Source organism: Staurois parvus, unplaced genomic scaffold (genome assembly GCF_062004578.1).
Source record: "Staurois parvus isolate SC_StPar_1 unplaced genomic scaffold, SC_StPar_1.0 ptg000044l, whole genome shotgun sequence".
In the NCBI taxonomy this organism is placed as follows: Eukaryota; Metazoa; Chordata; class Amphibia; order Anura; family Ranidae; genus Staurois; species Staurois parvus.
Window position 1 is genome coordinate 6,263,122 of NW_028317840.1, and position 25,730 is coordinate 6,288,851.

The following is a 25,730-nucleotide window of genomic DNA, read 5'->3' on the forward strand; positions in this document are numbered from 1 at the left end:
AACAGTTGATACTCTAGGTGCCTACCTTGTATACTTAACAGTAGGGATGAGGTTCAGGTTTACCTCTACCATGAGTTTGCAGCAAATAACTAGGATTCACAAACTTTGTGAATCACAAGTATTTTGCCAAAAGATTTACAGGTTCACTGCCACAATTAGGGAACATCTATAATACAATGCATAGTCTTTGCCCCATTAATACTGTATGAGTGACAAAAGCCAATTTATTAAAGTCATGTTTAACCCAGCCCACTTTCTGTATATGGGTGGGCCCACAGCAGCCATATTGTTATCATGTGTCGGAATTGTTACGGAGAGCTGACAGTTCTGTATAGAATAGAAAATGATAACAAGTCCAGTTGGTAAATTCAGCCACCACATCCCTAAGTAACGTAGGAAAAACCAGACAAAAGGAAAAAATGAAAATTGGGATTTTAATGGTGCTGGCACCTTCTCTCAGAACAGAATCAACAACTAGGTTAAATTTTTAACTTTTATTACAAAATTTGTTAGAATTCAATGGGGTAAGACAATCCCCTAAAATGGTAAATCCATGGAACACTAAAAACATTGAACCCTCATATTCATAATTAGAAACACAGCCCCCCAGAAAGAATTACCCTCCTTGTGTAAATCACTAAATAATAATGTTATAAATAGTATAGAAAATCACGCAATATAATGATCTGTAGGAGGTGGTGCCAGGTGTTTAGCACTGTAGCTTCTTCAGAGGTTCAAGGGGTGCAGTTGAAGATAGCTTCTAAAAACACAGAATAATATCACATAATACAGAGCATGAAAACTCATACTTTTACAGATGTAACAAACATGATAAATAGTACATAATAGTTCACTCGTAAGTACAAATAGAAGACCCCAATATCAAACAGGGACAAAGATTACGTTCGGTAATACACACATGGCATCTATGCCAAAATGCCAAAAATGCATTTTCTGAATAGAAAGAGATACAGTTCTTTATATTTATTTTCTTAATTTTGGTCCTTTGTTTTGACCATAGCCTGCTTATTAGCCATACAAAGAGCCAGATTTTTTCTCCCTTACAGAATTTCTTTGGGTTTAAAGTTCACCAACTTAGAACAAGGTTCCCAAGCAGATTTATGTATCACTACCCTACCCCATCCCCTCCAGACAGCACTTTTTTCTCTTCCATTAAAGAGTTGAGTTAAAGCAAGACTATATTCAGCTCTACTCCAGTGCTGCAATGTCCATGAGCTCCTTCACCAGCTGCTGGCATCTTTGGCCAATCTACACTGCTTTGAACTAAAAACCATTTATCTATAGTCCCTCATTACCATTTGTGTATTTTATTACTTTAGTGAAAGGCTGTTGGATAAAGCCACCAGTGATGTGCTGTCATTGTACTCATAGTTGGAGAATGGTCTCATTTGTCTGAAAGTGAGTGCAACAAGTGTGGAGATGTGAAAAATGAAAGTGGTTTGATAACCTTGCTCTGGCTGCTTTTGGAATTGTTTTGCTCAAAGCAAAAATCTTGTTAGGAGTACCAATGGACCTGAATATGGTGCATGATTATTCCAGCCTCAAATTTGTTTTTAACTAATACTGATGCACTCTATCTGCTTCTGTGGATGACCTCCAGAATGTCAGCTTCGAGTTGCTATGGTATTTGTTTCATTATCCTAGAACTACATGTGCCAATCCTGTGTGTAACTAAGCAGTGATGAGCCCACTGATTAGCTTTAAATGAAAGGGCCATTAGACTTGAAGGAGTTCAAACACAACTTCATGGAGCAGCATCATGATAGACTTAACTTACAATACCTTGCAATGAAGTTACAAAAGTCTTTGATTCTTTTTTCTTTGCTAAACTTCAGAATTCTTAGTTTTATTTCTGGTTTGATGTGTGTGCTATTGATTTAGCTCCAAAGTATCTAAAGTTGAAAATGACCTTCAATTTGCTAAATCTGAAAGACTTACTTCACACACTCTTAGATATTTCAGTGGTTTTTGATATGGTCTTCACTTTTCTGTCCATCTATCTGTATTGATTGAATTCGGAGCAACAAAGTATCAGATTTTATTATATATTTAGTTCTTCCTTAATAGTCTTTCTATAGAACTTTCCATTTAAACACATTTTGTTAAAGTGTATGGATAGCTAAAACTTTTTTTGGGAAGAGTAAGACAATGTTTACACCCTTATCAGTTTATTTTTGCTGTATATGTCCAGTTTGAGAGATTTTCCTTTTATTTTCACAGTGATACAATAGGAAGTGAGAGAAAAATCTCTACAAGTAAAAGGAATTTCCCTCTAAGGCAGCTGTACTATCTGACCTTAATAGAAGATTTCTCCTCCCCTCTTATTCTTGTTACAGCTGCAAAATTTTTGATTTTCCGTCACTTTCTGTCCCGGTGATATTGGTCACCAGGATATATAGAGAGGGTGAGTCTCACATAGCAAAACAAATGACAGGGCTTCTTATCTTTCATTACTCTTTCATAAACTAAAAACAAAGCTGCAAAATCCATTATTTTGTCTAAAGAATTAATTTCTGATTTGTTTTAAAGTCCTAATAATTATAACAATTGTAAACATATGCACTCAAAAAGCTGAACAGGTAGTGAGCACAATCAAACTTTGATTTTTCGATGCTGAAAATTTCTGAGAATTGTAAGACCTGTTCCAAATCTGTGTGCCCTCATACTGTTTTATGATAACGGTACAGCAAATAAATGTTTTAGCAACAAACGTGGGACAGGACCAACAGTGATTCAGCATCTCCGAACATCACTGTCAATGATGTTAAAACCTTACTGAGAGTTGTCTAGAGTGAGAGTGGCTTATATAGAGTTGCATACAATCCTTAAGGAGAACCTGGAAGGCCCTAAAAGTTTGGTTTGGAAGTTATCTGTAATAAAAGGGGTATTAGACTCACCTCTTTGTCAGACTGGGGTTTATTTACTAAAGCTGGAGAGTCCAAAATCAGACTCACTTCTGCATAGAAACCAATCCGCTTCCAGGTTTCATTGCCAAAGCTTCATTGAACAAGCTGAGGTTAGAAGCTGATTGGTTTCTATGCAGAAGGGAGTCTGATTTTGGACTCTCCAGCTTTAGTAAATAAACCCCACTATGTCTCTTACCTTGACTCTATTCCAGCACTGCATCCTCTGTCAAACACGTCGGTATTTGATACTTCTTGAAGTGTCAGATGCCTGTATACCCCTACTCCTTCTGACCCCTATTATTATTTTACAGGTTTTATATAGTGGCAGCAGCTTGCGAAGTGCTTTAAAACTATATCAATGCTTTATCATGTAGTGACCTAAGGAACACAAGTGTCCTGAAGTTTGCTGAAGAGTCTGGTGGGGGTAGGAGTCTTGGGTTACCAGAGATTTTAGATTTGAGCTCTTCTTTTGCAGAGAATGCCTAATTTTTTTACAGTCTGACTTGGAGCCACTTTAACTTAAACTCTATGTTTCTCTAAAAGTTCAAATCAGATATACAGTTTGTATCTGTGCTTGAATTCTATTTTTGTAGCCGTTTTTTATGAGTTATTTATTGTCTCTAAACCACCTAGTGATCCTGCCAATTCTCCATTGTATTCATTTCTTTTGACCATGCCAAGCATGGAAGTAGATCTATGATGGCATGGTCAGTATGTGTGTCTGCTCTTCCTCCTCAGAGATACAGGATGCATGGCATACCTACTGCACACTGCAGGGGCGGACTGACAACATGTGGGGCCCCCGGGCAGTAAGAGATAATGGGGCCCCCTGTGCCCCCGCCTACACTCAAGCACACCAATACAACACCCTACTTACATATTGCAGGTACATATTACATATTTTATATATTATATTACATATATTAAATATATATGGCTGCCATATGGGGGAAATGAAAGAGAGAGGGGAGTGATAGGGTGAAAAAGAGGTGAGAGAGAGAGAGAGAGAGAGAGAAAGAGAGAGAGAGAGGAAGGGATAAGAGAGGAGGGGTGTGTTTTAAATTGTGCTAAAAACTGGGCATGGCTCAAAAGGGGTGTGGTTAAATAGTGTCTGAGATGACTTATATAGTGCAGAATGAGGTAATGTTAAATAGGGAATGTAAAGTGTGGTGTGTATGACAGTTGGTAGTATGTACAGGGAGAGGAGTGCGGAGTGTATGGCGGTGGGTAGTATGTGTAGGATGGTGTCAGTAGGTGGTGTCAGTAGTTCTTCATTTTTATTAGTATTATTTTATTTTAATGTTTTATTATTTTTTTCATTTTTTTCAAAATGCTTTTGGGTGGCCAATGAATGGTGTCAGTAGAGCAATGGCGTGGGTGTCAGAATTTTTTATTTTTATTATCTCATTTTTTTATTATGTTTTACAATTTATTTCTGTATTATTTTTTTCACAATTATTTTGTGGGGGCAGTGGACAATGTCAGTAGGGAGTGAACAGGGAGCATTAGTATATGTTCGGCTGTCATTAGATTGGGATGAATAAACAGAACCTGTACCCCCTTATATGGGAAGGAAGGGAATGGATGGAGGGAAGGAAGGAAGGATGAAAGAAAGAAAAGGGAGGAAGGGAGGGAATGGATGGAGGAAGAAAGGGGAGGGAAGGAAGGAGGGGTGGGAGGAAAGAATGAAGGGTGGGCATGGAAGAAGGAAGGGAATGAAGAAAAGGGAGGGAGGGAATGGATGGAGGTGTAAGCCGTGTACCGGGGTGGGCTCCCCAGGATACAGTGAAGTCACGAACGAGGAAAGCAACCTCAACACCAGCTTTTGCCACAACAGAATTTTACTTAGATGTGGCAAATAAACACAACCACTAATGCTGGGAACATACAATAAATTTACATACACCCAGCCCAAAGGCTGAGACCCTTGTGCTGCACAGCACGGCGCCTCCTGATGGATGAAGGTATAAAGTGAAGTAATTGACCTACTGGCGGGCACAAATAAGCTGCCACACCTTACCCGTTATTACCTTAAAAGAGCAGGAATCAGTGTATGGGTGTACGGTATGGGCTAGACTGCGGTGCAGCACAACAGCTTACAATCTTACACAAATCTACAGTATTCCCCCTCCCATAACTGGTCCTGTAGCACATGCCTGATTATTCCTTCTGAGCAAAACGCCAGTCTGGCTTGAGTTTGTAGGATTTTATCAGCTCTCCAATGTGAAATGTCACTTTAAGTTGTGGAGTCCTTCCAATAATCAGTAACAACACTTGTGGCCTGACACAAACAGAGACCCTAACTAACTAACTATAGGCCTGGTCTCAGTCTCAAGGCGCCAACACTGAAATGAGGTGCGTGCATGATCTTACCGACCCGGGTCTGCTTTGCATCCGCTGGTGACTCTGAACAGAACAAATGTCTCTCCAACAGGCCTGCGATATTGTAGTGTATGCTGCGTTGTTCCTCGGCTCTCATCAGCTTCCTGGCAGCAATCTCATCAGCTTCACCCAGCTGCAGCTCACACGGCCCCTTCATTCAGCATTCTCCAGAACATGGCTCCTGCATTCAGCATCATCCAAAACATGGCTGCAGTCTCCTCTTCCTGTTCACTAAAAACACTAACTCTGTGTGAAAACCCCACCTCTTCATGAATATACAAATATCTATGCAGTCTGAGCCTGTGTTAGAAAAACAGTGACATCTTGTGGCTAAACCGCAGAATGTCAGTCAAAACATCAATTTACTCCACACCATAATTTACTGCACACAAACAGTGTTCAAACAATGAGAGCTGTTTCCCCATCTCACATGCCACCCCACTAGAGGTTGTCATCCCCGGCAACCCTCCCCATACAAACTCATTCTGGGCATAACGCTGTGGGGGCACACCAGCATTGGGCCTTGTTGACCTTTGTAGAGTGACAGGCTCAGAAGCACTGGGGAAGTGATGCACATTTAATGGGAGAGGAGCTGCCGACCGCTCAACACTTTCCCTTGGTGGCAAACTTGCTATGGTTGGAGCCTCTGTGGGTACTGGGGCAGGGACAACCCACCATTCCTTCCCCTCCTCTAAGGGGATTTCCTCTGTACTTTGAGCAGGAGGAGCCATCCCCTCCACGCACACTGGTTCATCAAAATTACAATGCCTCAACATGTTACGGTGCAAGTTTCGTGAGGGCCCCCCAGTCCCTATTGGCTCTACCTCATAGACCGGGATGGCAGGGTCTACCCTCCTCTTCACCGTGTATGGGACCGCCTCCCACTGCCCATCCAACTCTCCAGATGGCCGCTTGGCTTTGACTATCACTCGATCACCCGGGGCATACCCCTCCTTCTGCACTGGTCTTGGATTGGGGTATACCACTTGTCTAAGGTGCTCCCCCACAACCTTGTGGATTGCTCTCAGCCGGCGGCGGTGCTCTTGCGCCCATGCAGTAGTATTGTAGTATGTGGTGGCTCCATCGGATCGGGCATGTGGAGATCTTCAATCTCCCATCCTGCTCTCCCAAACATCAGCATATGTGGGGAGTATCCGGTGGTACTGTGTACTCTGTTATTATAGGCCCACATCAGTTCAGGTAGGTATTCGGGCCACCAAGCTTTTTGGTGGTCCTCCAGAGTCTGCAGCATCTGGAGCAAGGTGCGGTTGAACCGCTCGCATGCCCCGTTTCTCTGGGGGTGATACGGGGTGGTGCAGGAACGTTCGATCCCATACAGTTGGTACAACTCATTCATTAGAGTACCCTGAAAACATGCCCCCTGGGTCGAATGTATTCTCTGTGGGCACCCGAACACCTGTATAATGTGTTTGCAGACCGCTTCAGTGGCTGACTCTGGTGGGTACAGCCACCACATACTTTGTGAAATGATCTGTCATGACTAGACAGTACGAGTGTCCCGAGGTAGAGTACCCAATCTATACATAATCGATCATAAGGAGCTCTAGGGGTGCTGATGTCCGGATGGCCTGGACAGGAGCCCACTGTTCAGTACTCTTACTCAGCCCGCAGGGCCGACACTTAAGACATGCCTCAGCCACCATGTCTGCCAAATCGGGACAGTACAGTGTTCTATGAGAGCTGTTTCCCCATCTCAGAGGAAGGAAGGAAAGAAAATGGATAAAGGAAGGAATGAAGGAAAAGCAGGGAAGGGAGGAAGTTAGGAAGGGAGAGAGGGAGAGAATAGATGGAGGAAGAAAGGGGAGGGAAGGAAGGAAGGAAGGAAGGAAGGAAGGAAGGAAGGAAGGAAGGAAGGAAAAGGAGGGATGGGAGGAAGTTATGAAGGGAGAGAGGGAGGAATTGGCAGAAGGAAGGAAGGAAGGAAGGAAAGAAGGAAGGAAGGAAGGAAGGAAGGAAGAAAAGGGAGGGAATAGATGGGGAAGGAAGGAAGGAAGGAAGGAAGGAAGGAAGGAAGGAAGGAAGGAAGGAAGGAATCAAGGAAGAAAAGAGAGGGAATAGATGGAGGGAGGAAGGAAGGAAATGGATGGAGGAAGGAATGAAGGAAAGGGAGGGAAGGAAGGAGGGGAGGGGGAGGGAGGAAGGAAAGAAATGAAAGGAGGGGAGGGAGGAAAGAATGAAGGGAGGGGATGGAGGAAGGAATGAAGGTAAGGAAGAAAAGGGAGGGAGGGAGGGAGGGAGGGAATGGATGAAGGAAGGAAGAAAAGGGAGAGAGGGAGGGAATGGATGAAGGAAGGAAGGAAAGAATGGAGGGAAGGAAGGAAGAAAGACAAGGGAGGGGAGGAATGGAAGGAGAAAGGAAGGAATGAAGGAAGGAAATGAAAGGAGAGGAGGGAGGAAAGAATGAAAGGAGGGGATGGACGAATGAAAGGAAGGGGAGAGAGAGAGGGAGAGAGAGAGAGAGGGATGGGAGAGCAGGAGAGGGAGAGAGAGAGAGAGAGAGAGAGAGAGATGAAGGAAAAGGAGGAAAGGGAGGAAGTTAGGGAGGGAGGGAGGGAGGGAGGAAATGGATGGAGGAAGGAAGAAAGGAAGGAAGGAAAGGAAGGAAGGAAAGGAAGGGAAGGAAGTAAGAAAAGGGAGGGAGGGAGGGAATGGATGGAGGAAGGAAGGAAGGAAGGAAATTAAAGGAGGGGAGGGAGGGAGAGAGGGAGGGAGGAAAGAATGAAGGGAGGGGATGGAGGAAGGAAGAAAAGGGAGTGAGGGAATGGATGGAGGAAGGAAAGAAATGAAAGGAGGGGAGGGAGGAAAGAATGAAGGGAGGGGATGGAGGAAGGAATGAAGGTAAGGAAGAAAAGGGAGTGAGGGAATGGATGAAGGAAGGACGAAAAGGGAGAGAGGGAGGGAATGGATGAAGGAAGGAAGGAAAGAATGGAGGGAAGGAAGGAAGGAAGGAAGAAAGACAAGGGAGGGAAGGAATGGAAGGAGAAAGGAAGGAATGAAAGAAGGAAATGAAAGGAGAGGAGGGAGGAAAGAATGAAAGGAGGGGATGGAGGAATGAAAGGAAGGGGAGAGAGAGAGGGAGAGAGAGAGGGATGGGAGAGCAGGAGAGAGAGAGAGAGAGAGGGAGAGAGAGAGAGATGAAGGAAAAGGAGGAAAGGGAGGAAGTTAGGAAGGGAGGGAGGGAATGGGTGGAGGAAGGAAGGAAGAAAAGGAAGGAAGGAAAGGAAGGGAAGGAAGTAAGAAAAGGGAGGGAGGGAGGGAATGGGTGGAGGAAGGAAGGAAGGAAGGAAGGAAGGAAGGAAGGAAGGAAGGAAATTAAAGGAGGGGAGGGAGGGAGAGAGGGAGGGAGGAAAGAATGAAGGGAGGGGATGGAGGAAGGAAGAAAAGGGAGTGAGGGAATGGATGGAGGAAGGAAGGAATGGATGGAGGAAGGGATGAAGGAAGGGGAGGGAAGGAAGGAATGAAGGAAGGATGGAAGGAGGGGAGGGAGGAAGGAAGGAAGAAAAGGGAATAAATATAGAAAGGAAGGAAGGGAAGAGAAGGGAAGGGAGAAAAGGGAGGAAGGGAATAGATGAAGGAAGGAAGGAAATGGATGGAGGAAAGAATGAAGGAAAGGGAGGGAAGGAAGGAAGGAGGGGAGGGAGGGAGGAATGAAGGAAATGAAAGGAGGGGAGGGAGGCAGGAAGGAAGGAAGGATATGAAAGGAGGGGAGGAAGGAAGGAAGTATTGAAGAAAAGGGAAGGAAGGGGGAAAGAAGGAAGGAGTGATTGAAGGATGAGGAGGAAGGGAAGGAAAAAAATGAAGGGAGGGGATAGAGGAAAGAATGAAGGTAAGGAAGAAAAGGGAGGGAGGGAATGGAGGAAGGAAGGAAGAAAATGGATGGAGGATGGAATGAAGAAAGGGGAGGGAAGGAAGGAGGGGAGGGAGGGAAAGCGAAAGGAAGGAAGGGAGAGAGGTAGGGAGGGAAAGAAGGAAAGAATGAAGGGAGGGGATGGAGGAAGGAAGAAAAGGGAGGGAGGGAATGGATGGAGGAATGAAGGAAATAAGGGAGGGAAGGAATGAATGAAGAAAAGGGAGGGAAGGATTGTAAGGAGGAAGGAAGGAATGAAGGAAGGGAGAAAGGAAGGAAATGAAAGTAGGGGAGGGAGGGAGGAAACAATGAAAGGAGGGGATGGAGGAATGAAAGGAAGGGCAGCGAGAGAGAGAGAGAGGGAGAGAGAGAGAGCGGGAGAGAGAGGGGAGAGAGAGAGGGAGAGAGAATGAATCACAGAGCTGCCAGCTAATCTGGACAGGGGAGGCAGAACAGATCCTCTCTCCTCTGCTCTGCCGTGGAGGATGGGGGGAGGGGCTGGTCACTGTCAGAGAAGACGAAGCATCAGAGACCTGCGAGGGGAGGCTGAGGAGCACAGAGGGGGGGGTGGCGTCCAGGAGGGAAATCCAATCCAGAGTCACGGATGATCAGTGCAGTGGAGGGACAGTTACAGCACCAATCTCCCTGCATGGATTTAAATGAGGCAGCTGGAAGTCTCTCCCTCCCACGGCTTTCAGCTGCTTCATTGAAATCCATACAGGGAGATCGGTGCTGTCACTGTCCCTCCACTGGACCAATCACCTTCGACTTTGTTCCTGATACATATCATCCATGGATGGAGGGGGGTGTGCAGGGTTTGTGCAGTGAACACCCCTCACCCATGGATGATATGCCTCTCACCTTCCTACTTCCCACCGGCTCCATCACCAACATAATGTCCGGACCCGTCACCTGACTCACTCTGCCACCAGGTGAAGTGACAGGTGATCTACTTCTGGGTCGGGATCTGAAACTGCCTTTTCCTCTGCTCCCCACACTGTCACTGGACAGTGATCCTCTCACAGACCCCCTACTGACCCCGGGCTCTTGGGCAATGCCTGAATGGTCAGTCCACCCATGGTACACTTTGTATTCAATTTGAATGCCATGCCTTCCGCCCAGACCTCCTGAGTGGTGATGGGCCAAACAACCCCCTGTTTGGTTTGTGGTCAAACATTCAAACCTAATGAATCTTCGTCCGTGAACTTTGAACTTAATGCAAGTCTATGGGATTCGAACTTGTAAATTCAAAAGTGCCCATTTTGAAGACTTAAATGCAAGTTATAAAATGGGTATGGGGACTGCCCTAAGAGAAATGAATCAGTGAAAATGTTTTTTTCAAAAACTACCATTCTTAAAGGGGCAGTCATTTTTCATTGCTTAAAGTAAAAAAAGAAAACAAAACAAAAGAAAATTTTCTTTAAATATCATGCCTGGGGATTCCCTTAAACTACCTGTAATGTTGCACATCTGTACAATGTATAGAACCCGCTGCAGCAAGACTAACTTTTTGTAAAAAATTACTTTTTATTATAAAAAACCCACATGGCCCCCCCCCCCTCAATCCATACCAGACCCTTTAGGTCTGAAAAGAAGGTTAGGAGGGACAATGCAGTAACAAATTACAAAAAGAAGTGCATGGTGTTCCCTTTATAAAAGCCTCACCAGGCCCTTTAACCTGGTAGGACTTTTAAGGGGAACCCCACCCCCCAAAAAAGGGGGGTAAGCATGGGGTCCCCCCTAAATACCTACCAAACCCTTCAAGCAAGTACAGGCTTGGCAGACCAGAAAAGGGAGGACGAACAAGCCCCCCCTGCATCTTACCAGACCATGGACAAGGGCCTCTTCCCCACAGCCCTGGCCAGGTGATTGTGGGAGTCTGTGGTCAGGGGAGATCATTAGCATCAGGATACCCTTTAAATAAGGGAGCTACCTTTTGCTGCCCCCCCCCTTGTGAATGAGTAAGGGGTACTTGTAACCCTACCCATTCACTAAAAGGTTAAATTGTGAGAAAATAAATACGCCAGACTTTTGAAAAAATTCTTTATTGAAAAAAAAAAAAAAAAACAGTTTTTGATAAGTCCTTTATTTAAAAAAAAGCCAAAAAATGGTTCCATCATAATCCATCGTCAATCACAGTGTAAAGCATTGTTATGATGACGCCGACTCACCAAAATAAAAAAAACTTGATGTCTCCCGACCCATCTGCACCCACCAAGCATTTGCCACAATCAGACAGGTCTGACAGTTGCTGCCCAATTGTACTGTGATTGGCCAAGGCAGTGCACCTGACCTGTGGTCAGGTGCATTGCTTTGGCCAATCACAATGCACTGAGAGTGCAGTGCACTGTTGGCCAATCACAATGCACTGAGAGCGCAGTGTACTGTTGGGCGCGGCATTCGAATAGCCCGCCGAATGCCCTTACCCTTTGTGTGTTTTGACTCAAACATCAAGGCCATCAATACTTCTGAAGTGTCTTGCTATCAATCTGAACACATGAACAGTCAATGTTTGAGTCGAACTACTTTTGACTCAAACATTAAGGCCATTATTACTTCTGAAGTGCCTTACTATCAATCTGTAGCTGCTCGTAGTCAATAGAGAGATTGGGATAGTACTTTCCTGCTGTGTGTGATGTTAGCCCAATTCATAGCAGGCTTTAGACATGGCTATCACTATGAGGAAGAAGGAATGTTGGGAAGCTGTGCAGTCACATCACAACTGAAAAAAACCATAAAAATTATGGTAAGGTGCTATTTAATGTAATTTGATTAATTTGTGTAGCATTTTGTTCAAAAATACTTTAACATCATTCACCAAATTTTACTAACTTAAAAACAAAGTCTGCCTATTTTCTTTTCCCTCTTCCTGGAGCAAAAGTGAATATATCTAATTACTAATCCACCCTGCATAACTTACTGGAGGTCTTGAGGTTCAACAGTCTGAAAAAGGCTGACTAACTGAGTACATGTTCATAGAGATATCAGCCAACATGCAGAATGATTGAAATGACATGGTGGTTTTTCCAAGAATAACAAAGTAATCAATAAATCTAGAGATGTCAACAGGCCCGTGAGACTCTTTATTCAAACTATTTGACTGAATATATTTGGGCTGAATGAAGCCATTGATCTGTAACAAGCCTTTTAAATCAATTAATTGATTTTTTTTAAAAATAAGCTTGAATAAGGAAAATTGACCATAGTCACATGATTGAGGAATAGACTACCAAAATATGTTTTTTGAGCAAGCTGGCAATCAATATGCGTGTATCATTAAAGAAGACACCACTGATACTGGCCTGGAAAAGCAATATGCATTGGCTGGGAAAATTATTCCTGGCAATTGTTTGTTCTGACTGAAGTAGGAAAGAGATTGCTTGCCAAATTTCCTGAATATCAAAAGACAGCTGTTTTCCATCTTGAATGTATAAATATTTCTCAGGTGACAATCATCACATGTCTACTAAGAAACACTGTGTATGGCTTTGACAGAAAGTCAACCTAATTTCATAGCTGCTAAGCTAAAAAGCGAAAACAATTGGAGATATTTTAAAGTGTTTTGTAACATATATAATGCAGCTTCACATCTAAAGAACATGATCGAATGTGTGAAAGTTTTTGAAACTACCAGGTTTTAAAGTTGAAGTTTAGTTATGGTTTTTCTTGCATAGTTGTATTGGACCAATGTAAGTATGCATAAATCATACAGTATGTTGAAAGGCGCCTATACAAGCTGTAAATCACTGTAGTAGTCATCGCTACTGCAGTGATATCGGCAGTCTTCCAGTTCCAATGTCGAGCGATCGCCCTTCTGCATAGTAATCACAGGGGGTTGCTTGCATCACCATTCAGAGAAAGCATTGTATTTTTTCAATTAAAACAAGAAGGTCTCTGATTAGACAAGGTGGAGAGGCGGGGCAGTGACGTAATAAACTTTACTTAATGCAGTCCAAAGATGATGTCTTGTTTAGACAAGAAACACTATTTTAAACCACAAAAGTGAGACTTACTTTAAGCCCTGGTTCACATTTGTGCGGTCATGAGGGCCGCATTTTGCGTGGGCATGAGAGCCCATTCATTTGAATGGACTCTTGTGCCCCGGGATACGCAGGGAAGAACTCCTTGCACTACTTTGGAAATCTCAGCTTGCACAGGAAACAAGGTTCCCAGTACGGTTGCGATTTCCAGCTGGGCGGGTTGCCATTAGAATTAATAGCACCCACCTGCGGGTCCCGCATTCCTCTGTGTGGGTGATGCGGCTGTAGGTATTTGTGTGGGTCCCGCAGCAACACCACCCACACAGATGTGAACCAAGGATAAGGCTCCATTCACACCAATGCGTTTTTAGTGCTTTTTGCAGAAACACACCACAGTCCATTTAACATGGTTTCCTATGGAACATGGTCACATCTACAGTTGCAAGAAAAAGTATGTGAACCCCTTGGGATTACGTGGAGTTTTGCACGAATTGGGCATAAAATGTGCTCTGAACGTCATCTAAGTCACAACAATAGAAGAACACAGTCTGCTGAACATAATACTACACAAGCATTAGATGTTGCCATGGTTTAATTGCACATAACATGTAAACATTCACAGTGCAGGGAGGAAAAAGTATGTGAGGCCCTAGCTTAATGACTTCTCTCAGAGCTATTTGGAGCCAGGAGTGAGCCAACCTTGACTCCAATCAGTGTGATGATATTGGATGTGTTGCTGACAGCTGTCCTGCCCTTAAAAAACACACACCTGTTTTGGGTTTACTGGTTTCAAGAAGCACTGTCTGATGTGAACCATGCCTCGCAGAAAAGAGCTCTCAGAAGACCTCCGATCAAGAATCGTTGACTTGCATGAAGCTGAAAAGGGTTACAAAAGTATCTCCAAAAGCCTTGATGTTCATGTGTCCATGGTAAGACAGACTGTCTACAAATGGAGAAAGTTTAGCACTGTTGCTACTCTCCCTAGGCGTGGTCATCCTGTAAAAATGACTGCAAGAGCACAGCGCAGAATGCTGCATGAGGTAAAGAAGAATCGCAGAGTGTCAGCTAAAGACCTACAGAAATCTCTGGCACATGCTAACATTTTTGTTGACACATCTACAATAAGGAAAACATTAAACAAGAATGGAGTACATGGGAGGACACCACGGAGGAAGCCATTGCTGTCCAAAAAGAATATTGCAGCATGTTTGAAGTTTGCAAAAGAGCACCTGGATGTTCCACAGCACTACTGGCAAAATATACTGTGGACAGATGAAACCAAGATTGAGTTGTTTGGGAAGAACACACAACACTATGTGTGGAGAAAAAAAGGCACAGCACACCAACATCAAAACCTCATCCCCACTGTAAAACATGGCGGAGGGAGCATCATGGTTTGGGGCTGCTTTGCTGCCTCAGGGCCTGGACGGATTGTTGTCATTGATGGGAAAATTAATTCCAGAGTTTATCAAGACATTTTGCAGGAAAACGTACGACCATCTGTCCGCCAACTGAAGCTCCGCAGAGAATGGGTGATGCAACAGGACAATGACCCAAAGCATACAAGTAATTCAACAAAACAATGGCTGCAACAGCACAGAATATGCCTTCTGGAGTGGCCCAGTCAGAGTCCTGACCTCAACCCGATTGAAATGCTGTGGCATGACCTTAAGAGAGCGATTCACACCAGACATCCCAAGAATATTGCTACACTGAAACAGTTTTGTGAAGAGGAGTGGTCCAAAATGACTCCAGATCGTTGTGCAGGTCTGATCTGCAACTACAGGAAACGTTTGGTTGAGGTTATTGCTGCCAAAGGAGGGTCAACCAGTTATTAAGTCCAAAGGTTCACATACTTTTTCCTCCCTGCACTGTGAATGTTTACATGTTATGTGCAATTAAACCATGGCAACATCTAATGTTTGTGTAGTATTATGTTCAGCAGACTGTGTTCTTCTATTGTTGTGACTTAGATGACGTTCAGAGCACTTTTTATGCCCAATTCATGCAAAACTCCACGTAATCCCAAGGGGTTCACATACTTTTTCTTGCAACTGTATGCTTTTTTGAGCTGCTGTGTTTTTGGAAAGGGTCAGGAACTTTTTTTAAAATCAAAAAGCAGCATTTGTGCTACAATAGAGCTTAATGGAGAAGCTGCTAAAATGCATGGTAGTGCGTTTTTGCCGCATTTTGCATTCTTATTCTGCCTAGCAACAAAAAAAATTCCACTTAAACAAAAAAAAAGAAAGAGCTGAACAAAACGCATTAAAATGTGTCAAAAATGCATTAAAAATGTGTCAAAAATGCATGTAGAAAAAAGCAAAATGATCTGTGAAAAGCACTGTAAAACAGACAAAACGCAAACTGCATAGGTGTGAATGGAGCGTAAATAGCATACTTCTTGGTACAAATTTCAGACCTGTGAGATTGCATCTGCTGTAACTTGTCTTACCTCAATGTTGGTATATCTACTTTGGTAAGATCAGATTCATTTTTACACTAAACATTAGACAATCCTTGGACACTTGTAGAGACCACATTTTTAAAATAAAACTGATGAGACATAGTTCCCCACAGTATGTATTACAGCACAGATTACTGGAAGCTGTTGATCATACCTGTTTCTGCCTGCAATTAACAGCACTCATTTAAAAAATTTTTGTGGTGTTAAGAGATTCAGCTTTCCAGGCAAGCATCTCAAAACATACATGAAATACAGTACATATTATGGAGCTGTTGTACCTGAAAAATATTTTTATATTTGTCCAACCAGTCACACGGCACAGATATGGAGATGACATCTCTTCCTCTGTTACAGTTATTGACAGCAGAAGTACTACAGTAGTATTCTCTCTCAATCTTCAGTAAGTTGAATGGACAGCAGCAGCATACCGATGACGGCATCTTTCTGCTCATCTTGTCTTCACCACTGTTCTTGAAGGAGCCCCTGCATGCTAAGGAAAATGGGTTCTTGTCTAGAAACATGTTATCTTCTAGTGTAGGCTCTAAGTTGGGTGGGCTAAGTGGGGGGTATAAATTCACCTGTGGGTGGGAGCACCTCCAGTATATATATATATATATATATATATATATATATTTATATATATATATATATATATACTGTATATATATATACATACTATATTTCCAAAAGTATTGGCACACCCCTCCAAATCATTGGATTCAGGTATTCCAATCACTTCCAAGGCCACAGGTGTAAAAAATCAAGCACGTAGGCATGCAGACTGCTTCTACAAACACTTGTGACAGAATGGATCACTCTAAGGAGCTCAGTGAATTCAAGCATGGTATCGTGATAGGTTGCCACCTGTGCAATTTCCTTGCTACTAAATATTCCATGGTCAACTGTTAGTGGTATTATAACAAAGTGTAAGCAACTGGGAACAACAGCAACTCAGACAAGAAGTGACAGAGCGAGGTCAGAGCATGCTGAAGCATACAGAAGTCACCAACTGTTCTCAGAGTCAATAGCTAAAGACCTCCAAACTTCATGTGGTCTTCAGATTAGCACAACAACACTGCATAGAGAGCGTAAGTTTCCATGGCCGAGCAGCTGCATTCAAGCCTTACATCATCAAGTGCAATGCAAAGCATTGGTTGCAGTAGTGTAAAGCATGTTTCCACTGGACTCTAGAGCAGTGGAGACGTGTTCTCTGAAGTGGCGAATCACGCCTCTCTGTCTGACAATCCAAAGGACATGTCTGGGTTTGACAGTTTCCAGATGAATGGTACTTGCCTGACTGCATTGTGCCAAATGTTAAGTTTGGTGGAGGGGGGATTATGGTGTGGGGTTGTTTTGCAGGGGTTGGGCTTGACCCCTTAATTCCAGTGAAGGGAACTCTTAAGTCATCAGCATACCAAGACATTTTGGACAATCTCATGCTCCCAACTTTCTGGGAACAGTTTGAGGATGGCCGCTTCCTGTTTTAACATGACTGCACACCAGTGCAAAAATCAAAGTCTATAAAGACAAGGAAGAGCACGTTTGGGATGGAGGAACTTGGCTGGCCTGCACAGGTTCGGGTTGAGGTTCTGACCTCAACATGAAAGAACACCCTTGGGATGAATTAGAGCAGACACTAAGAGCCAGACCTTCTCGTCTGATATCAGTGCCTAACCTCACAAATACACTTCTAGAAGAATGGTCAAACATTCCTAAACTTTGTGGACAGCCTTCCCAGAAGAGCTGAAGCTGTTATAGCTGCAAGGGGTGGGTCAACTCAATATTGAACCCTACTGACTAAGACTGGGATGCCACTAAAGTTCATGTGCATGTAAAGGCAGGCACCCCAATACTTTTGGCAATATAGTATACATACATATATATATATATATATATATATATATATATATATATAGTATATATGTATATACATATATATATATATATATATATATATATATATAAAGTCTGCATACTTTGTCACAGCGTTATCAACTTTATTAGCAGATTGTCACCTTGCCAGATACAAATGATACGGTTAATCACAGAAGTGGTTGATGTCCTGAACTGATAGTTCATGTTACTGGCATGTTTGTTTGCTGGAACCTTTATGTTCATGTTGGTGTTATTTCTAGCCCATCCAATCAACACAGTTTCTGTGTTTTATTTGTTTTATTGTGCAAAATTTTGCTATGTGAGATAGTGGCTTTATGCCTATGCTTCTTAACAGTCATGCTAGTACAGTTGCATGCAGCACTTGTGATTGGCTGCTAGGGTTACCCTACCATTTCTCTGTCTGCTGGCTGCAGTATCTGGAGTTGAGAGGCTGCAATTGATTCAATATTAGCACTAATTGCAACTACAGAAATTATATTATGTTTAGACTTGCACAGTGAAAATGTTATTCTGTTTTCATGAATGTGCTAATGATCTAATGAAACTTATAGGCAGATTTTTATGAACAATGTTTTTTCTCGGGTGGGATTTTGTTACCATCACAGTGGCTGTGTGGAAGTGTCTTTCTTTCAGCAGTAACCTCTTACTGCATTTACATTCTTGCAGTGATTTTTATTTGTTGGCCTTAAAACCAACTAAATCCTATTTTTGTGCAGCAGGCATTTGACAGCATGAATGTTTATACCTTCTATGATCTCCATTTAAAGCAATTGTTATGCAAATGATACAACATTCAGTCCTGTGTAGTCATCATGCGTATGGTAATTACTCCTTAAAAATTATGTCTTTACATATCTTTGTAGATGAAAAGCACACCCAAGGTATTGTTTTTCTGTAAAAAAAAAAATCACAATTTTTTTCATAATTTTAATATTTGTTACATACAATGTTCTACATGCAGCATTCGTACCTATAAAAACAGTCTCCACAAGATAAGAGCGACAATAAAATTATAATTGTATTACAGTGTGGTGATATTAGAATGTAATTATACAACGTACTTCTAATAAAGACTTGGTTAATATATATGGTTCCAAGTGGGACAGATTTAATTCAGAATGTCCGGTATAGATTTTCTATGATTAATTCATCCCTCTCTCTATCAACAGTTAACACACTGTTCTAGGTAATTGTTTTACCTTGTAAGTCCTTGAATGCAATTTGTTATTGTAATATGAATTCATTTTATGCCAGATCACAAAGAGGATACTGCTTGCAATATATGCAAACCGATTATTTTATTTTAAATTTTTTTTTATTTTGTATGCTTGCTTTTGTTTGAGCAACTATCTGCATGATCCAAAGTTTTATGTTTTATTATATGTAAATATTGTAATTGTAATACTCTTCCTGATTTCATTGACCAATTTATATGGGTACTCAGATGCTTGAAACAGTAAAAAAAAGTAATATGTTTGGGGTTATTCCCAAAGGATGGTTTTAAAACGTTATGTCAGCTGTGGAGAGTAAACAAGATTAATCACACGTTACATATACACTATGTGATTTGTTCAAAGGACTGGGATAATTACCAATCATATATATATATATATATATATATATATATATACAGTCATGGCCGAAATTGTTGGCACCCTTGATATTTTTCCTGAAAATCAAGTATTTCACACAAAAAAGGTATTGCATTAACACATGTTTTGCTATACACATGTTTATTCCCTTTGTATGTATTGGAACAAATATAAAACAGAGGCAGAAAAGCAAATATGACATAATGTCACACAAAACCCCAAAAATGGGCTGGACAAAAGTATTGGCACCCTTAACTTAATATTTGGTTGCACACCCTTTGGAAAACATAACTGAAATCAGTCGCTTCCTATAACCATCAATAAGCTTCTGACACCTCTCACCCGGAATTTTGGACCACTCTTCCTTTGCAAACAGCTCCAGGTCTCTCTTATTGGAAGGACACCTTTTCCCAACAGCAATTTTAAGATCTCTCCACAGGTGTTCAATGGGATTTAGATCTGGGCTCATTGCTGGCCACTTCAGAACTCTCCAGCGCTTCTTTGCCATCCATTTCTGAGTGCTTTTTGACGTATGTTTGGGGTCATTGTCCTGCTGGAAGACCCAGGATCTTGGACGCAAACCCAGCTTTCTGACACTGGGCCCTACAGTGCGACCCAAAATCCTTTGGTAATCCTCAGATTTCATGATGCCTTGCACACAGTCAAGGCACCCAGTGCCAGAGGCAGCAAAACAACCCCAAAACATCATTGAACCTCCACCATATTTTACCGTAGGTACTGTGTTTTGTTCTTTGTAGGCCTCATTCCGTTTTCGGTAAACAGTAGAATGATGTGCTTTACCGAAAAGCTCTATCTTGGTCTCATCTGTCCACAAGACGTTTTCCCAGAAGGCTTTTGGCTTACTCAAGTACATTTTGGCAAACTGTAGTCTTGCTTTTTTATGTCTCTGTGTCAGCAGTGGGGTCCTCCTGGGTCTCCTGCCATAGCGTTTCATTTCATTTAAATGTCGACGGATAGTTCGCGCTGACACTGATGCTCCCTGAGCCTGCAGGACAGCTTGAATGTCTTTGGAACATGTTTGGGGGGGCTGCTTATCCACCATCCGGACTATTCTGCGTTGCAATCTTTCATCAATTTTCCTCATCCGTCCACGACCAGGGAGATTAGCTACAGTGCCATGGGTTGCAAACTTCTTGATAATGTTGCGCACTGTGGACAAAGGCAAATCTAGTTCTCTGGAGATGGACTTGTAACCTTGAGATTGTTGATATTTTGCCACAATTTTGGTTCTCAGGTCCTCAGACAGTTCTCGTCTCCTCTTTCTGTTGTCCATGCTTAGTGTGGCACAGACAGACACACAATGCAAAGGTTAAGTGAACGTCTCTCCTTTTTATCTGCTTTCAGGTGTGATTTCTATATTGCCCACACCTGTTACTTGCCCCAGGTGAGTTTACAGGAGCATCACATGCTTGTAACATTCTTATTTATCCGCAGTTGTGAAAGGGTGCCAATACTTTTGTCCAGCCCATTTTTGGAGGTTTGTGTGACATTATGTCGAATTTGCTTTCTTTCCTCCCTTTTTTTGTTTTGTCCCAATACACACAAAGGGAATAAACATGTGTATAGCAAAACATGTGTTAATGCAATACGTTTCGTGAGAAATACATGATTTCCTGGAGAAATATCAAGGGTGCCAACAATTTCGGCCATGACTGTATATATATATACACACTTTATACTGTGAGAAACAATGAATTTCCATATTTTTTTCTTTCCCTTTCAACAGGAGATAAATGACTTGGATGTACAGGACCTGGTCAGAAGGTCGATTGGAAGGTTAACAATTATTCGGCAGACCTTTCCAGTGCCCCTGAATATGAGTCAACGTTGTTTCCCTGGCAACCACCGAATATCTACTACTCTCTGTGACCCAAAGGACCCATATTCCCAGAGCATGGAGGTACACCATTTAACTCTGTTTCTGCTTGCTGCTATGTATATTAAACTGTCCACCTATAATATATACATTGCATTTCTAGAAGAAACTGATATAACTGTATAACCCCCAACCAAAATCAGTAAAAAGTTTTTATTCCAAAATGCTATTTCAGAATTTTTGCTGCTTAAGTTAGAGCAGCACAAGATGAAGTCTGATTTGAGCAAGGGATTACTGTGGTTAGGAATTAGCATGTCAAAACAGGAAATTGTGATAGAATAATAACACCTTAATGTTTTGAGCATGTTTGATGTAATGTAATGTATTGTAAAGGATCAGTGGTAGAAGAAGCAAGAAAGAGGCTGTTAATATAGAGCACATAGGCTCAGGTACCAGACCCTTCTCTACCAACTGCACCATGTCTGGATAGGCAACTGATCATTTTTTGTGAGTAAATATTGAGATGCTTGCCTCAATTCTTAGTATAGAAGCTTGTGTACATTGTAAAATGATTGTACCAAGAAGCAAGCACTAGGCAAACTAGGTTTCTGTTTAATATCAAAGAATAGTGGGGGCGAGAAGAGAGCCCTGAGGATGATTTTAATGTCTTGGAATGCACATTATTATAATTTTTCTGCAATCATTTTGTCCACCGACACCATTCTCTAAACTGTAATTTTACAACACCTGGAAGGTGCAAGAAATAATCTGCATGGACTGATTGCGTGACTCAGCAACTGTCTCTAAAAAAAATTTGATTTAATTTAAGGAATGATGTACACATTATCACCAAAAATGTAATTAGTTATACTTTGATACATTGATACATAAAATGTGGTTATAAATTATAATGGGTGATGCAATATTTAGGAAGGCAAAAAAAACAACTTTCTATCATAATCTTCTTCAAAATTAATTTATCAGAGCAGAAGAAACAACTGTTGCTTTCTCATCAGTAAAATAAATACAAACAAATGGGTAATTATGGAGCTGCTTAACATTTTATTCTAAAATTCTAATTGTTGGGGAAATGAAAAAGAAAAAGTATTTTTCCTTAACAACAGCTGTTTTAGTGACTTCCTGAATGAATTTTAATTAACCCTACTTAAACTATGGGATCTAAATCAGTAGAGGTTTATGTCAAACTGTGATCTAATTATGAGTGCATGAAATTTTCCTTCTGCAATATACTGAATATGCTCAGACAAGATGGATTTACATTAGATAGAATGTAGTGATAGTGCAGGAAAATAAACTGGCATGTCTGGAAGTGAAACAGAACTATGTATTTATAGCAAGGATTTGGTTGCCTAACGTCATTCATGCAGTCTTTGGGTCCATTTGGTATGTGTATACCCTGACCATTCTCTGTTTGGAAATCTAGATATGTAGTGTCTGACATATGTATCAAAAGTTTCTTGGAAGAATTAATAATATATTAATATCCTATAATATTATTATTGAGGAATAGAACACCAAAGTGGCTCCTGTAATTAACTAAACAACAGTTTTAAGAACATACCAGGGGAAATTGTTTAAGTCAGTCGCATAGCTAGGCTAAATAGGAGCAGTAAAGCAGATTTATGGCAAATTTAAGATAGATTTATTATCCTTATTGAGCTTCATTCATAAATCCCCTCCTTTTCTGTTCTACACTAGCACTGCTACAGCATAAACCTTGTCAGTAAATATCTGTCTGATCTTCAATGCTGATTCTGTTGCAGACCTGTTCAAAACTGTCCCAATTTGCACAGGGGTTACAAATGAACAAAAAAATTGCTTAATAGACTCTGCTAATTGCAAAGCAGTCTGACTTGCGTACAGAATTGTATGATAATTTTCTAAATGTTCCTCACTGAATTATGTGCCCAGAGTGCTCATCTGCTCCCACTCTCCATTGGTACCAGCTTGCACAATAAGTAAACTAGCATGTTTGTACAATGATTGCGCAAATGGCCAGCAGACATCTAGTGTGTGTATGTACCTTTAAAATCCTGCATTATTTTTGCTTTAACCACTTGCCCTCCAGAGGGTTTACCCCCCTTAATGACCAGGTCTCTTTTTACTACTCTGTAAATTCAACTGATAATTGCGCTGCCATGCAATGCTGTACCCAAACAAAATGTACATCCTTTTTTCACATAAATAGAGCTTTCTTTCGGTGGTATATGTTCACCTGTGCTCTTTTTATTTTTCATGCTATAAACAAAAAAATACCAACAATTTTGAAGAAAAACAATATTTTTTACTTTTGGCTATAAAAAATATATAGTAAACTCAAAGTTAGTTATAAATGTAGGCCAAAATGTATTCTGCTACATGTTTTTGGTAAAAAAATCCAAATAAGTGTATATTGATTGCTTTGTGTGAAAGTTAAAGCATCTACAAACTATGGTATAGATACTGCAATTTACGCCATTTTTTTTGCTATACAGCGCTGCACTAGTTTAACTGACAATTCATGCTATGCAATATGTTACATAAATAAAATTTATGTCCTTTTTTTCACACAAACAGAGCTTTTTATTTTTGATGCTATAAACAAAAATTTTTGAAAAAAAGGCCAAAATATATTGTGCTACATGTTTTGGTTAAAAAAAGCCCAATAAGTGTATATTGATTGCTTTGTGTGAAAGTTATAGCATCTACAAACTATGGTATAGATAATGGAATTTACACAGCTTTTACTTTCTGACTGCCCATCACATTTCTTGAGGTGCTAAAATACCAGGATAGTACAAACACCCCCACATGACTCCTTTTCGGAAAGTAGATACCTTGAACTATCTGCTGAGAGGCATATTGAGTCCATTGAAGATTTTGTTTTTCCACAAGTTTCTGGAAAATGACAAAAAACATTTTTTTTTTTACACAAAGTTGTCATTTAAATGATATATTTCTCACACAAGCCATGGGTATATGTGGAATTACACCCCAAAATAAATTTTTCTACTTCTACCAAGTATGGGGATACCACATATGTGCGATTTTTTGGGAGCCTAGCCACATACAGGAGCCTGAAATCCAATGACCACTTTGAAAACCTGAAGGTGCGTAACTTCTTCATTTCACTTCCTCACTACCTATTACAGTTTCGGAGGCCTTCAAATGCCAGGATAGCACCAACCCCCAAGGAATTTAAAAAAGGGGCATGGTGAGCATTTTGCAGATCTCATTTTTTCTCACAAGGTTTTGATATATAAAAAAAGGAAAGAAAACATGTTTTTGTTTTTTTTCTTCATTTTTCAAAAACTTGTGACAACAAACAAGATCTTCAAAATACTCACAATGCTTCTTATCAAATTACTTGGGATGTCTGCTTTCTAAAATGTGGTCATTTGGGGGGTTTGGTGCTATCCTGGCATTTCAGGGTCTCATAAAACTGTGATAGGTAGTCAGGAAGTGTAATGAGGAAATAAAGCCTGAAGGGGCTTATTGGATTTTGGGGTCCTGTACTTGGCTAGACTGCCAAAACGTCTCTCACACTTGGTACCCCCATACTCGGGAGAAGTAGAAGAATGTGTTTTGGGGAGTAATTCCACATATATCCATGGCATGCATGAGCAATAAATCATTTAAGTGACAACTTTGTGTAATTTTCCAAAAACTTGTGGTAAAAAAATAAATTCTTCTATTTATTCAACATGCCTCTCAGCAAATAGCTTGGGGTGTCTACTTTCCAAAAAAGGGGTTGTTTTGGGGGGTGGGGGCATCCCAGCATTAGAAGTTTATGCCACACATCACTCACTCTTCTAACCACCTGAAGATCAAGCCTTTTCTCACACTTTTTGTTCACGTGAAAAAAATCAGTACTTTTGCTAGGATTTTTTGCTGCAATTTTTTATGTCACATAGTACTTGCACAGCGATTTTTCAAACGCAATTTTTTTATAAAAAAATGTTTTTTTGCTTTTAATTTACAAAAACACAATATATTTTCCAATTATTTGCTAAAAAATAAAAGATAATGGTATGCCGAGTAAATAGATACCAAACATGACATACTTTAAAACTGCTCATGCACCGTACAATGGCGACAAACTGCATACGTTTTTAATATCCATAGGCAATGCTTTAAAAGCCTTTACAAGCTACCATTTTAGATTTACAGAGGAGGTCTAGTGCTAGAATTACTGCCCTTGGTCTGACATTCACGGGGATACCTCACATGCATGGTGCAACCGCTGTTTACATACTGGCACAGGGTTAACGCTAGCGCAGGTGTGCACGTGCGGGGGGGCGAGGGGGCTTTTTTTAAAGTTATTTTGATTTATTTAATTAATTTTACACTGTCCCTTTAATTTTTTTTATCACTTTTAATGCTATCACAGGGAATGCAAATATCCCCTATGACTTCAATGGGCAATGTTCTTTTTTGAGAAATCTGGGGTCTATCAGACTCTAGATATCTCCTCTGCCCTTACATTATCTAATCAAACCAAAATCGGTGGGATCAGATGCTTTCCCAATTTACAAATGGCACTGTATATATCCTGAGAAATTGAAGTGATGAACTGCTCATAGCTTCCGATTTCTTAAAATATAGAGATGATTGGCACCATTTTGGTCTCCAGTCAGCTATATTGTCAGCTGGCAGAAACACCGGCTGCATTCTCACGTTCCCCCGAAGGCACGGGACTGCCCGGGAAGGCCATGGAAGGTTAGGCCCAAAAAAAATAAAATTCGGAAACCGAATTAAGTTTCAGTGCATGGTCTGGCAAGTTT

General features: G+C 41.2%; 1 protein-coding gene across 2 annotated transcripts in view; it reads left to right on the forward strand.

The window, feature by feature from the left end:
- Positions 1-25,730, forward strand: part of GRID2 (glutamate ionotropic receptor delta type subunit 2) — a 1,339,544-nt gene that overhangs the window by 819,320 nt on the left and 494,494 nt on the right. For both annotated transcript variants that reach the window (XR_016308769.1, XM_089663824.1), the window contains exon 6: positions 20,857-21,030. Coding sequence is in view for 1 of the 2 variants with exons in the window: in XM_089663824.1 (XP_089519950.1) it covers positions 20,857-21,030 (174 nt within the window). In the remaining variant the exon portion in view is untranslated. The remainder of the gene's footprint in view (positions 1-20,856; positions 21,031-25,730) is intronic.